Genomic DNA, 14,529 nt, shown 5'->3' with positions numbered 1-14,529 from the left:
ACCCAGCAAGGCTGTCATTTAAAATTGAAGGTGAAATAAAGAGCTTCCCAGACAAAAAAAGGCTAAAGGAGTTCAGTACCACCAAGCCAGCACTGCAAGAAATGCTAAAAGGACTGCTCTAGAAAAAGAAGGAATAGTGCGAGAAAGGTACATCAACATAAAGGGGAAAACGGAATTATATAAGTATATATCAATAGTAACCTTAAACGTAAACAGAATAAATAAACCAATCAAAAGACATAGAGTAGCTGAATGGATAAGAAAACAGGACCCAAATATATGCTGTCTACAAGAGACCCACCTGAGAGCAAAAGACACACAGGCTAAAAGTGAAGGGATGGAATAAAATATTGCATGCAAATAAAAAGGAAAAAAAAAAGCTGGAGTAGCAATACCTATTTCTGACAAAACAGGCTTCAGAATAAAGACCATAACAAGAGACAAAGATGGTCACTACATAATACTAAAGGAATCAATCCAACAGGAGGAAATAACCCTTATAAACATTTATGCATCCAATATAAGACCACCTAAATATATAAAAATATTCTTGGGGGACATTAAAGGAGAGATTGACAGCAACATAATCATAGTGGGAGACTTTAACACCCACTATCAGCATTGGACAGATCATCAAGACAAAAAATCAACAGGGAAACAAAGACCTTAAATGACTCACTAGACCTAATGGATTTAATTGACATTTTCAGAACATTTCATTCCAAAGCAGCAGAATACACATTCTTCCCAAGTGCACATGGAACATTCTCAAAAACAGACCACATGTTAGGGCACAGGGCAAGCCTCTACAAATTCAAGAAGACTGAAATCATATCAAGCATCACAATGCCATGAAACTAGAAATCAATCACTATAAAAAAACTCAAATACATTCAAACACACAGAGGCTAAATAGCATGTTATTAAGCAATGAATGGGTTACCAGTGAGATCAAGGAAGAAATCAAACACTAATGGAAAAAAACAAAATTGAACAGACAACAACCCCAAATCTATTGTACACAGCGAAAGCAGTCCTGAGAGAAAAATTCACAGCATTACAGGCCTATCTCAAGAAACAAGAAAAAGCTCTAATGAACCATCTAACACAACAACTAAAAGAACTAGAATAAGAACTGCAAGAAGAGCCCCGAGGAAGTAGAAGGGAGGTAACAATAAAGATCAGAGCAGAAATTAATGACATAAAGACTAAAAAAACAATACAAAACTCACTAAAACCATGAGCTGGTTCTTTGAAAAGATAAATAAGATTGATGCACCTTTAGCCAAACTCACTAAGAAATAAAGAGAGAGGATCCAAATAAATAAAATCAGAAATGAATGAGGGGATATAACAACCGACCCAACAGAAATACAAAGGATTGTAAGAAAATACTATGAGCAACTATACGCCAACAAACAGGACAACATGGGAGAAATGACAAATTCCTAGAAGAATACAACTTCCCAAAGCTGATTCAAGAAGAGGCAGGAAACCTGAATAGGATGATAACAACTAATGAAATTGAAGCAGTAATCAAAAAACTCCCAGCAAACAAAAGTCCTGGAACAAATGGATTCACAGGGGAGTTTTACCAAACATTCAAAGAAGAATTAACCCTATTCTATTCAAACTATTCCAGAAAATTCAAGAGGAGGGAAAACTCCCAAACTCTTTTTATGAGGCCAGGATCACCCTAATCCCAAAACCAGATAAAGACACTACAAAGAAAGAACAGTACAGGCCAATATCCATGATGAACATAGATGCTAAAATCCTCAACAAAATACTAGCAAACCGGATCCAGCAATACATTAAAAAGATCATACGCCATGACCAAGTGGGATTTTTTTCCGGGGATGCAAGGCTAATATAATATCCGCAATTCAATAAATGTGATACATCACATAAACAAAATGAAGGACAAAAATCATACGATCATATCAATAGACACAGGAAAAGCATTCGACAAAATCCAGCATCCATTTCTGATAAAAACTCTCAGCAAAGTGGGAATAGAGGGATCATACCTCAACATAATAAAGGCCATATATGACAGACCTACAGCCAACATCATACTCAATGGGCAAAAACTAAAACCACTTCCATTAAAAACAGGAACAAGACAGGGATGTCCACTTTCACCACTCTTATTCAACATAGTACTGGAAGTCTTTGCCATAGCCATCAGACAGGAAGAAAACATAAAAGGTATCCAAATTGGAAAGGAGGAAGTAAAACTGTCATTATTTGCAGATGACATGATATTGTACATAGAAAACCCTAAAGACTCCATCAAAGTACTACTAGATTTGATGAACGAATTTGCAAAGGTAGCTGGATACAAAATCAACATCCGGAAATCAATGGCATTCTTACACACCAACAATGAACTTTCAGAGAGAGAAACTAAAAAAACAATACCATTTACCATTGCAACTAAAAAAATAAGATACCTAGGAATAAACTTAACCAAGGATGTAAAAGACCTGTACTTGGAAAACTATGGGACATTAAAAAAAGAAACAGATGAAGACTTAAACAGGTGGAAGAATATTCCATGCTCATGGATTGGAAGAATTAACATTATTAAAATGTCCATACTACCCAAAGCAATTTGTAAATTCAATGTAATTCCTATCAAAATACCAACAACATATTTCACAGAACTAGAACAAACATTTCAAAAATTTATATGGAACCAAAAAAGACCCCGAATAGCTGCAGCCATTTTGAGAAAAAAGAACAGAGTGGGAGGGATCACTTTGCCAGACATCAAACTGTACTACAAAGCCATTGTAATCAAAACAGCCTGGTATTGGTACAATAACAGACATATAAATCAATGGAACAGAACAGAGGCCCCCAAAATAGTCCCTCGTCATTATGGTCAGTTAATATTTGACAAAGGAGGCAAGAGCATATAATGGAGTAAAGACAGTCTCTTCAATAAGTGGTGCTGGGAAAATTGGGCAGATACATGCAAAAAAATGAAACTAGATCAGTAATTTTCACCATACACAAAAATAAACTCAAAATGGATAAAAGACTTAAATGTAAGTGGCGAAATCATAAAAATCGCGGAAGAAAACAAAGGCAGTAAAGTCACAGACATCCCACGTAGTGGACTTTTCACTGATACATCTCCTAGGATAAGAGAAACAAAAGAAAAAATAAACATATGGGACTACACCAAAGTAAAAAACTTCTGCACAGCAAAAGAAAACAGCCTCAAAATACAAAGGAACCCCATGGTTTGGGAAAACATATTTGCCAAGGATGTATCTGGATATGGGGCTAATTTCCAAAGTTTACAAAGAGCTCATACTACTCAGCAAGAGTAAGACAAACAATCCAATTAAAAAATGGGCAAAGGACCTGAATAGGCACTTCTTCAAAGAGGACATACAGATGGCCAAGAGACATATCAGAAAATGCTCAACATTGCTAATCATCAGGGAGATGTAAATTAAAACCACAATGAGGTACCACTTCACACCTGTGAGAATGTTTACCATCAACAAATCAACAAACAACATGTGCTGGTGAGGCTGTGGAGAAAGAGGAACCCTAGTACACTACTGGTGAGAATGCACACTGGTGCAACCACTATGGAAAACAGTATGGAGGTTCCTCATAAAATAAAAATGGAGCTGCCTTTTGCCCCAGTGATCCCACTTCTAGGAATATATCCTAAGAATCCTGAAACACTAATCACAAAGCATATATGCACCCCTATGTTCATAACAGCGCAGTTCACAATAGCTAAGATCTGGAAACAGCCCAAGTGCCCATCAGTAGATGAGTGGATAAAAAAGCTGTGGGATATATATACCATGGAATACTACACAGCTGTAAAGAAGGATCTCATACCCTTTGGGACAGCATGGATGGAACTGGAGAATATTATGCTAAGCGAAATAAGCCAGCCAGAGAAAGAGAAGTATCACATGATCTCACTCATATGTGGAATATAATGAACAAAATACAATGATGAACAAAATAGATCCAGAGACATAGAAGCATGGAACAGACTGATAAATTGCAGAGGGAAGATGGGGGTAGGGGAGTGGGTGGGGAGAGATTAATCAGTCAAAGAACTTATATGCAGAAGTGCATAACCTCCAGACACAGACCATAGTATGGGGAAGGCCTGGTAGTGGGGCCGATGTGGAGTGGAATGGAGGGGATCAATGGGGGAAAAAAGGGGACATCTGTAATACTTTCAACAATAAAGATAAATTGAAAAAAAAGTCTGGTGATTCCTCAAAAAATTGAGAATAGAGTTACCATACAATCCAGCAAATTCTCTCCTGGGTATACACCCGAACACTCAAAAACATGTATTCGAAAGATATTGTTCTGGCCACAATGGCCAGAAGAATATACCTAAGGAACTAACAGTAAAGGTAGAGCAAGATCCCTACTGTACAGGACAAGTCCTGACAAGCTAGCCCAATAATCGCCGCTCCCCCTGAGTTCCCATAGAAAGAACCAACCAGTCATACTCCGGCCAAGCATAACCCCATTACTCATTGTAAGATACTGTGTTTAAATTGTTCCTTTTGTGTTGCTAAAGGTCCCCCCTTGTTTCCTGTACCAAAAGCTGACAGCCTGACAAATTATTGGAAACCCCTTTACTGTAGTGCCTTTGTGGTTACTGAGCATAAAGTGAGAGAAGAACTGAGGGTCAGTGCTGCAGTTTGGCTCTTACGTGGGTGAGACGCTGCAACTGTAGTCGCTGGCCAGTTAATAAAGGCTCCAAAATTCAAACACAAACTCTGGTGGTCGTCTGTCACGGGTCACCCCAGAACAATATATGCACCCCTATGTTCATTGCAGCATTATTCATGGTAGCCAAGACATGGAAACAACCAAAGTGTCCTACGATAAGAAGACTGGATAAAGATGTTGTGGTAAATCTATACAATGGACTACTACTCAGCCATAAGAAAGGATGAAATACTGTCATTTGCAACAACATGGATGGACTTTGAGAATATTATGCTAAATGAAATAAGTCAGTCAGAAAAAGCAAAGAACCATATGATTTCACTCTTATGTGAGATATAAAACTGAAACTGGTGGACACAAACAGCAGTGTGGTGGTTGCCAGAGGGAAGCGGGTGGGGTGAGGAGGGTCTTAATATATGGTGACGGGAGATGTGACTTTGTGTGGTGGGCATACAGAGCAATATACAGATCTTGTAACATAGAAACCCACACTTGAAACCTATATGTTCATACTAACCATTGTTACCCCAATAAATTTAATTAAAAAAACCCTCGTCCGGCTGGGCGTGGCTCAGCGGTTGGGCGTCGACCTAGGATCCAGGCGACTGGCGTTCGATTCCCGGTCAGGGCACATGTCCAGGTTGTGGGCTCGATCAATGACTCTCTCATCATTGATGTTTCTGTCTCTCTCTCTCCCTCTCCTTTCCTCTTTCTGAAATCAATAAAGATATACTTTAAAAAACAAACAAACAAACAAACAAACCCTCACTGGAAGATATTTTTTCCATTGATTTTTACAGAGGGTGGGAGGGAGGGAGGGAGGAGAGAGAGAAGTGGGGGAGAGGGAGAGATGTGAGACAGATATATTTATTAGTTGCGTCCCATACATGCCCTGATCCGGGATTGAACCTTTAACCTAGGTATGTGCCCTAACTGGAAACTGAACCCAGGACCTTTTGGTGTATGGGACGACTTCCAACCAACTGAGCCACACCGGCCATGGCTGCTTTATGTTATTTCTAAAAATATGTGTAGAGCAGTTTGTTTATTGGATTCCACATATAAGTGAGATCATGTGATATTTATCTTTCTCTGACTGGCTTATTTCACTTAGCATAATACTCTCCAGGTCCCTCCATACTGTCTCAAAGGGTGAGAGAGCCTTCTTTTTTACAGCTGCATAGTATTCCATCGTGCAACTGTACCACATCTTTTTTTAAAAGATTTTTTATTTTTATTTTTTAGAGGAAACAGAAACATTGATGTGAGTGAACATCAATCAGCTGTCTCCTGCACGCCCCCTACAAATCTCGGGGGTGGGAGGGCAGGAAAAGATTAACCAAAGATCTTATATGCATATGTGCATAACCCATGGACACAGATAATAGTGTGGTGAAGGCCTGCGGAGGGGGCGTGAGCATGGTGGAGGGAGTCAATGGGGGCAAAAATGGGACATCTGTAATACTTTTGACAATAAAAATAAAGAAAATATGTGTAAAACTATGAATTTCATTCAGGAGTAAAATGGGCATTACAAAATATTTTTTTTAAAATGGTGGCGGTGGAGGGGAGGATATTGGGTTTTACTTGGTTCGCTTTTGACATTTCGAAATACCTTTTCTCAACCTATTGTCCATTGGTTAACCCTGTCTATATTATACATTTTTTTTGTTTTTTTTATAAACAGCTTCATTGTCCTAGCCAGTTTGGCTCAGTGGTTAGTGTCAGTCTGTGGAATGAAGGGTCTCGGGTCTGATTCCCAGTCAAGGGCATGTACCTGGGTTGCAGGCTTGATCCTGGGCCCCAGTTGGGGTACATCCGGGAGGCAACTGACTGATGTATTTCAAATCAATGTTTTTTTCTCTCTCACTTCCACTTTCTGAAAAGCAATGGAAAAAATATCCTTGGGTGAGGATTAAAAAAAAAATAGCTTCATTAAGATATAATTCACATACCACACAGTTCACCTATATAAAGGGTACAATCCACCATTTATTGGTATGTTACATTACTAATTTAAAAAAATTTTGTAAAATATATATACAAAATTTGCCATTTAAACCATCTTAAAACATACAATTCAGTGGCATTAATTGTATTCACGATGTTGTATAATCATCACTATTATGTTATTCCCCAAATTTTTCATCACCCCAAACCAAAATTCCGTAATAATTAAGCAGTAACTCCCCATTCTTCCTCCTCTCTTGCCCCTGGTAACATCAAATCCACCTTCTGTCTCTAGGAAGTTGCCTATTCTAGGTACTTACATAAGTGGAATTGTACAACATTAGTCCTTTTGTGTCTGGATTATTTTACTTAGCATGTTTTTAAGATTCATCCATGTTGTAGCCTGTGTCAGAACTTCATTTCTGTTTATGGCTGAATAATATTCCATTGTATATATGTACCACATTTTGCTTTTCCATTCATCTGTTGATGAACAGCTTTTACCACTTGTCAATGTCAAGCATTAAATTATGAGTTTCCAAGTCAGCAGGTTTTAAATATTTCAAGGCCTTTCCCTTTAATAATAAGGAAGAGGTTTCCCTTGCCCTATTAATCAATATTCAGTATAAGATCATATTTCTTATTTTATTCTATAGGTTCTAATCCATTAGTAACATTAAACATTAATGACTTTGATGCTCAAATTTTACCCGATTTGAAGGGGGCTGCTCCTTTAGGCTGGCTCTTATCCTTTGATATATTTCTATTTTATTTTAAATATGTTTTTATTGATTTTAGAGAGAAAGGGAGAGATAGAAACATCAGTGATGAGTCATTGATTGGCTGCTTCCTGCACGTCCCCTATTGGGGATCGAGCCTGCAACTGGGAATGTGCCCTGACCAGGAGCTGGACCATGATCTCCTGGTTCATAGGCTGAAGCTCAACCACTGAGCCACACCGGCTGGACTTCCATTATTTCTTGAGCATTTCCTTACTTTTAGGCATAAGATGCTACAGGCTCCTCTTGAGCTTTCCCTGCCTTAGTCTTGAAATCAGGTATTTATCCAGGGAGTCAAACATGTTTTTAGTATTTGCAGTATTCTTATTTGAGAATCATATTTTTAAAAATACTTTTTATCGTGTTTAAAAACATGTCATTTTATATTTATATCATTTTATATTTAACGCCTATTAATTTTCTAGGGCCATTTAAAACATTTACCTACAACCCAATAAATCCCAAGAGACCCTGCTCTTGTGACCAAGATTCTCCCAATTCTCCTAGTTTTTAAGAATATAAATTAATGAGGCTGGCAATGGATGAGAGTATTTACATTTGAAAACAAGGTAGTTTTCAAACAACACATGTAAAATGAGGCACACCTCAGTAATTTTTGTATCTTTGTAAATACTTCACTCTGTTTCTAGGTCCAATATTGGAATTTACATGTTATTTTAAAGACAACTAATATACAGCTAACTGAAATAAAATGTGTAAGAAGTTTATGTGATATAAGATACACATGAGGAAACCTGAAATGTTAATTTGCTCTACTAGGAACATCAGGGCTTGTAGAATTGATACTGGCCTTGTATATCAATTACTTGTTTCTGTAAGTTTTTGTTGATCCTTCCAGAGAGCATATTGTGCTATTATGTCTAAGAAATCAGTGAATAACTAGGTTTTCCATTTTATCAAAGTACAAAGCATTACTTCAATCCTAGGCCTTCTTACTGAATCCAGTATCTGTTTTCTTAAAAGTATACTTTCTTTTTATTAAGAGATTATTTAATCAGAAAGCAAATACAAGGTGTCTTTATATTACAAAGGCAACCAATGAAGACTTAAGAAGGTAAACACCTGGTACTTTAAAAAAATCCAAATCTGACAGTTAAAGCAAAATTCCCACATGATCTTTTCCTAAAAAAGACCTTTTCCAGCTTGTTTCCAGACTTCTTTTACTCCTTTAATGCTTTCTTTTTTCACACATTTCCAGTATTCTTGAACACTTAGTTGTTGTGGTACCTGTTAATCAAAAGTAAAATTAAGGGGTCATTCTCTTTAAGGTTAAACATGATTTCATGTATGCAATGTTACATTTATCTCACACACTCCTTCAAAATGGATTTGAGGTGGATTATGCTGTAAAAGGTTGATTGCAATCGAACTGCAAAATAAGGGTAAAAGTGAATGTGATGTAAGAATATCCGCAGGATAACCAAGGAATGGAGGCAGACCACACATGATTGGTGAGTCCTCCCTCATAAGAACAGGAAGACTGGCTGATCTTTTACATAATGGTTTTAAAATGTAATTATTTAATAATGTTTTCCTTTATAATATTTTATAATATTTTGCCTTTCCTAGTGAACTTTATTTAGCTATGTGGAATAAAAATAAGCCTAAAATTTTGACTTACCCTTGGCTAAAATTAAAAAGTAACTATAGGTCACAATATATTTGATGAGAAGCCTTAAGAAGAAATAATATAATTCATCTAAGTACTTCGTGAATTGAAAGTACTGTGTGTTAATTATTCCTCTCAACTAAACGAGAAAGTGAAAGTTGGACAACACTGGGATCCTGGTGAGCACATGAGCGCATTACTGGAAATCCACCAAATGGAAGCAAAAGTCTACTTTAGATTATGTATATGTTCTTTCCCTATTGTTGATTTATAGCTCTTCTCTTTAATGCTTTTTGAGAAATGATAGAGGCTCCTGGGTATATTAAATTGCTAAATGCAAAGTTTGGTTTAATCTTCAGGAATATGATTATTAACTATGAGGTACCAGATGACTACAAAGCTTTTAAGACATGTTTGCCAATGGAAATCCTATTTGTTCATTTTCCATAAGTAATGTCTGTTTGTGGCAGGAAATGAATGTGCTTTTCTATATCATAAATAGGTTTGATTTTGTGAACCCACCGTATTTTCTCTCTTTCTTCCTCTCTTCTGCCTAACTGCCTACTTACCATGTGGCCCTCTTTGGATCTGGGTTTCCAACCTGCACACTGCCTTCCTGAGAGGGATTCTAGCAGATCTTCATCTAAACTAAATTTTGGGTTTGATTTGTCTCAGTTATAGCCCAATCTGTGAATCTGAGTAAATAATGATATTAGCTAACATCTACTGCAAGTGTCTCAGCCACTATACTAAGTATTTTACCCTTAATTCTCATAATAATTCTTTCTGGTAGATTCTACTAGTTTCCTCATTGTACAAATGAGGAATTGGAGGCTCAGAAAAATTAAGTGGCTTTGTAAGATTTGGCAGTCAACAGGTGATAGAGCTGGGATTTCAATCTAGGTGTGTCTAACTGCAAAGGCTGAAGTAAATTCTAGGCTATGATTTCTGATTAGATTCAGATTTTTAATTAATTAATTAATTAATTAATTATCCATCCTCACCCAAGGATGTATTTTTTCCATTACTTTTCAGAGAGTGGAAGGGGGAGAGAGAGAGAGAGAGAGAGACAATGATGTGAGAGACACACTGATTGGTTGCCTCCCGCACTCATCCTGACCAGGGCCGGGGATCAAGCCTGCAACCGGGTACCTGCCCCTGGCTGGAATTGAACCTGGGATTCTTGGGTGCACAGGCCAACTCTCTAACCACTGAGACAAACCAGCTAGGGCTAGATTCAGATTTTTTTTTAAAACGGCAAAGAAAATGTTAGATCCCATCTGTAGGAGGTATCTCTTTATAAATGATGAAAGCTACCTTTAGATTTCCTCAAATTCTAGGTTTAACATCATCCATTTAATTACATGTAAACATGTAGTTAAAAACTCAAAATCTGTTACCCATAAACCTCGGTGCATCCTGTTTTTTAAAACTCCAAGAAACTCTCCATGACTAAGGCATTCATCACCATCCAAATCAAAGATCTTGAAGACGGTGTCCAAAATATTGTTTGAGAGCTCCTGTCCTGTAGCTACTTTCACAGCTCTCTTAAACTCTGCTAAAAAAACCAAACATAAAACAACTCATTAGCCATGTGAAACAGTCTAAGGGAAATTAATCTAATTTTTCATAATTTGAGAAGTAAAAACAAATCTAAATATTTATTACATGGGAAGTAAATAAAAAACAAAAATACACCTGAAGAATGTACTCAAATAATAAATTTGGCTGAGAAGTGCGATGAAAGCAACTGCAAGATAAGCGGCTGTTTGAATATAACCAATGTTTCAAACACAAGTATTTAAACATTTCCTTCAACTTCTCAGGGGAAAAGAAAGAAAGTAAAAGCAAATAGAGTAATTGTTAAATATGAGTGTTGGTACTGTAAATTCAGAATAATCACACTGAATTAAGTAAAAGGCCAATCATTGCTTTTATCGATAACTGGCTCCTTGGATGATATCATCTTGTTGAAAAAATGATAAAAATTAAATGATTCATAGAACTTACCTAGTCTGACAGGGCGATGAGCTAAATTAAACATCTGCATGGCAATAGCGAAGTCTTCCAAGTGGGTTGTAAAATGACAAAATGACTTGAACTCATCCAAACTTATGCTCTAAAAAACAAAAGGGAGTTTTTATTATGATTTTATTATATTATACAATTTATGAAATAACTGAGTCCTCTATCATACACCTTATGAACTATCTTTCTAAGCAAGCTTATTAAAAAGGTTGAGATGCAGAATAACACAATTATAGATTTCAGAGATGAGGAGGAATCCCAAGAAATTAACTGGCAGGACACTGGGTATGACTGTGCAGACTGTACCCTGTGTGAATGGGCCTCCTAGAGTGTGTGCCTGTGCACACAGACTTGGGGTGCTCCTGTGTTATGGACTGAATTCTGTCTCTTAAACATTCCTATGTTGAATAACCCCCAATGCAGACTATATTTGGAGATGGTAAATCATAAGAGTAGGGCTCTCATCCGATAGGTTTAATGTCCTGATAAGAAGAGACACCGGAGTGCTCTTATTCTGTGTGTGGGGAGGAGAGGCATCACCAGACACCAACCCTACCAGCATCCTGATCTTGGACTTCCAGGCTGTAAAATTGAGAGAAAATAAGTTTGTGGTTTAAGCCACTCAGTCTGTGGTATTTTGTTATGGCAGCCTGAGGAGACTAATACATCCTGTTAAGTGGCCCACCTTGTAGCTTTTCTACTTAGTTTTATCAGTGGACATAGCACTGGGTTTTGGAGTTAGATGGACCTATGTCAAAATTCCTGTTCTGCCATTTATTATGGCATTATATATTAAATAGGGTAAAATGTCAGGCCTTTCAAAGTCCTTGGTTTTTTTAAGACTGCATTGTAAATTAAGACATTAGTCTATTATTGTGATGCCAATATTTCCCCCCATTTTGTTAATTTTTTATTTTGACTTTGATTATAACTTTGGGGGGAAGATGAGGGGAGTCAACAGATTTTTAATTTTTAGGTAATAACTTCATAAATTTTTCCTTAAAAAAAAAAAACAACTGTTGTGAGTAGCACATGTAGGGCAGCTTGATTGCTCTATGTGGGGAATTGACATCAAGAGATTTCAGAAGCATAATTTTTTGGTATATGGGCAGCTGGTGGTGATTGTCAGTCCTGGTGCCTGCCGCCCCCCATGACCAATTTTTTCCCCCTTAAAAGCTTCTGGGTTTTGTTTAGATTGATAGGTATATTCCACTCTAAGATTACTGTTTCCAAGTTTTCTTCTATTCTTACTCAGTTTCCTTTTCCTCTTTAACATTTAATTCTTTGATCCAGTTGGAATTTCAGAGTAATGAGTGAGGTAGAGGCTTACCTTAATTTTCTCCCTCAGATGGCCAGTAGATTGTCCTACTGTAATTCATTAATAATAATTCTTTTACCCAACTAATTTGTAATATGAGTTTACATATATTAAACTTCCATGTGTATTTGGGAAATCTATCTCTGGACTTTATATTCTGTTCAATTGATATGCCTTTCAAATTCATTGTAACTGAACAGTTACAACCATAGTTACTAACGGTTACTAGATGCCTTCCTTATGTCAGCCACAGAGATTTCAGGGTTAGTTTGTAACTGTAGCAAACTGGCTGTTCTGACTGGTATGACCATCCCATTTATAGACTAATTTAAGGAAGGACTACTGTATTTATAATGCTATGACTTTCTATTCAATCACAGGGAATGTCTCTATAATTAGGTAAGTTTTCTTTCATATTCATCAAAACTTTATAAAATTTTCTCTACATATTTCTAGTTAATTAATTCTTCAATTTTGAGAGTACGTTTATTAAAGGTGGGGATGGTGAGACAAGGAAGGGCTTAGGATAGAATAAGCAATGAGAGAGACTAGGCGGGGCTGCCTTGGCCCTCCAGAAACTTTATGGGAAAGAAGTGAGCCAAGGAGGGGCTGCTTTAGCTCACTGGGAAGTCAGAGAAAAGGTAGCCTTGAAGACAGGGTCAGGGGGTTAGCCTGGGAGCAGCTGCCGCTGCCACTCCCCAGGTTGCAAGTCTCCTGGGGTCCCTTAGAAGTTAGGAGATGCATGCCTCTGGGGGAAGGAAAGGAGGAAGGGAAAGGCATAGGTGTGCTCCCAGGAGGGAGAGTGGGTGCCGGGGCCTTAGGTTTGAGGGTTTTTAATGGCTGGGAGTTTAGGAGAAGTCTTGGGGGAAGATCTCAATATAATATTAATCAGCTTCATGCTGAGGCACCAAAAGGAGATATATTCTCTTAACTTCATCTGTCCTTGGGTGTGGTTGGCAAACGGCACTAATTGGATTTCTGCTATCTATGTCTCTGCTAGGGTGATTTAAGCTATTTATCCTCTGAGAAGTGTAAACAACTTACTCTTTTTAAAAAAAAAATTTTTTTAAAATTTCTTTTCATAGAATGAGGAAGGGAGAGGGGGCGAGAGAGAAACACTGATATGACTTGCTGCTTCCTGCATGCCCCCTACCAGGTATGTGCATGTGCCCTGACTGGGAATTGAACCAGCAGCCTTTCACTGCACTGAAAGACGCTCAACGGAGCTAAACCGTTTACTCTTAGGTGTCCTTAGTTAGGGAAGATAAGGATTTTACAATTTACTAGATGGCTGTAAACTGTTTGGCCATTTGACTATCTATATCAGTTTCCCTATTCCACTTGTCCTTGCTTAATAGCCTCTCGTTCTCCCCTCAGAGACTTCCATCCCTGAAATTTTTTAGGAGTGATGAGGGAGGATTATTCATCTTCAGTGTCTAGTTAATTTAAAACTGTTATATATTCCTATTCCAATTATAAATGGGATCTTCATTATATTTTATTATCTTTTTCCTCACTATAAAAATAGCTTTAAAATTATATAAAAATACATGCCCATTCCAAAATAATTTTTAGGAACAATATAGTAAAAACAAGATAAAAAGTAAAAAATGCCTTGAAATCTCCACTGTTCATTAATCATTTTAATGGTTTGGCAAGCATCATTTTAAGCATTTCACATATGCACACGCATATGCTACTATATCTTCTGACCTGGAATTTTTACAAAGGACATCTACTTTTGATATACATGATGGGGCAAAAGTAGGTTTACAGTTGTTTGTATGGAAAATACAATAATTACTCTTTTATCCTTTTAATTTGCACTAGCTAAGATTTCCAGAACAACAGAAAGTGACAGCAGTGATAGCATTCCTGACTTTACTGGAAATGCCAAACTCATAGCTGCTACACTGATTCTTAGTCAACAGTTCCTTAATAAAATAGTATGTGAAGTACATCCTCAACTTGATTTTATACTTAAATACTAGAGAGCACCTCAGTCTTGGTTAATTTGGAAGTGACTTTAATTAATTATAGAAATGTTTAACTTATTATTTCATGTTCATCACAAGCGTAACAAAAAAGCA

The 14,529-nt window shown here is 37.1% G+C and overlaps 1 protein-coding gene across 5 annotated transcripts in view; it reads right to left on the bottom strand.

Moving 5' to 3' along the window:
* MICU2 (mitochondrial calcium uptake 2) overlaps positions 1–14,529 on the bottom strand; it is a 116,177-nt gene that overhangs the window by 13,896 nt on the left and 87,752 nt on the right. The window contains exons 10-13 of one of the 5 annotated variants that reach the window (XM_081129893.1): positions 11,104–11,212; positions 10,494–10,651; positions 8,618–8,711; positions 6,512–6,613 (exon numbers count right to left, since the gene is read on the bottom strand). In XM_081129893.1, the coding sequence (XP_080986019.1) occupies positions 6,512–6,613; positions 8,618–8,711; positions 10,494–10,651; positions 11,104–11,212 (463 nt within the window). Of the gene's footprint in view, positions 1–5,028; positions 5,447–6,511; positions 6,614–6,706; positions 8,712–10,493; positions 10,652–11,103; positions 11,213–14,529 lie in introns of those variants that run through there. The other 4 variants (XM_081129894.1, XM_081129895.1, XM_081129897.1 and 1 more) reach the window with 4 other exon arrangements.

This window comes from Miniopterus schreibersii (assembly GCF_964146895.1).
Source record: "Miniopterus schreibersii genome assembly, chromosome: 2".
Classification (NCBI taxonomy): domain Eukaryota; kingdom Metazoa; phylum Chordata; class Mammalia; order Chiroptera; family Miniopteridae; genus Miniopterus; species Miniopterus schreibersii.
This window is presented reverse-complemented; position numbering and strand designations above follow the sequence as displayed.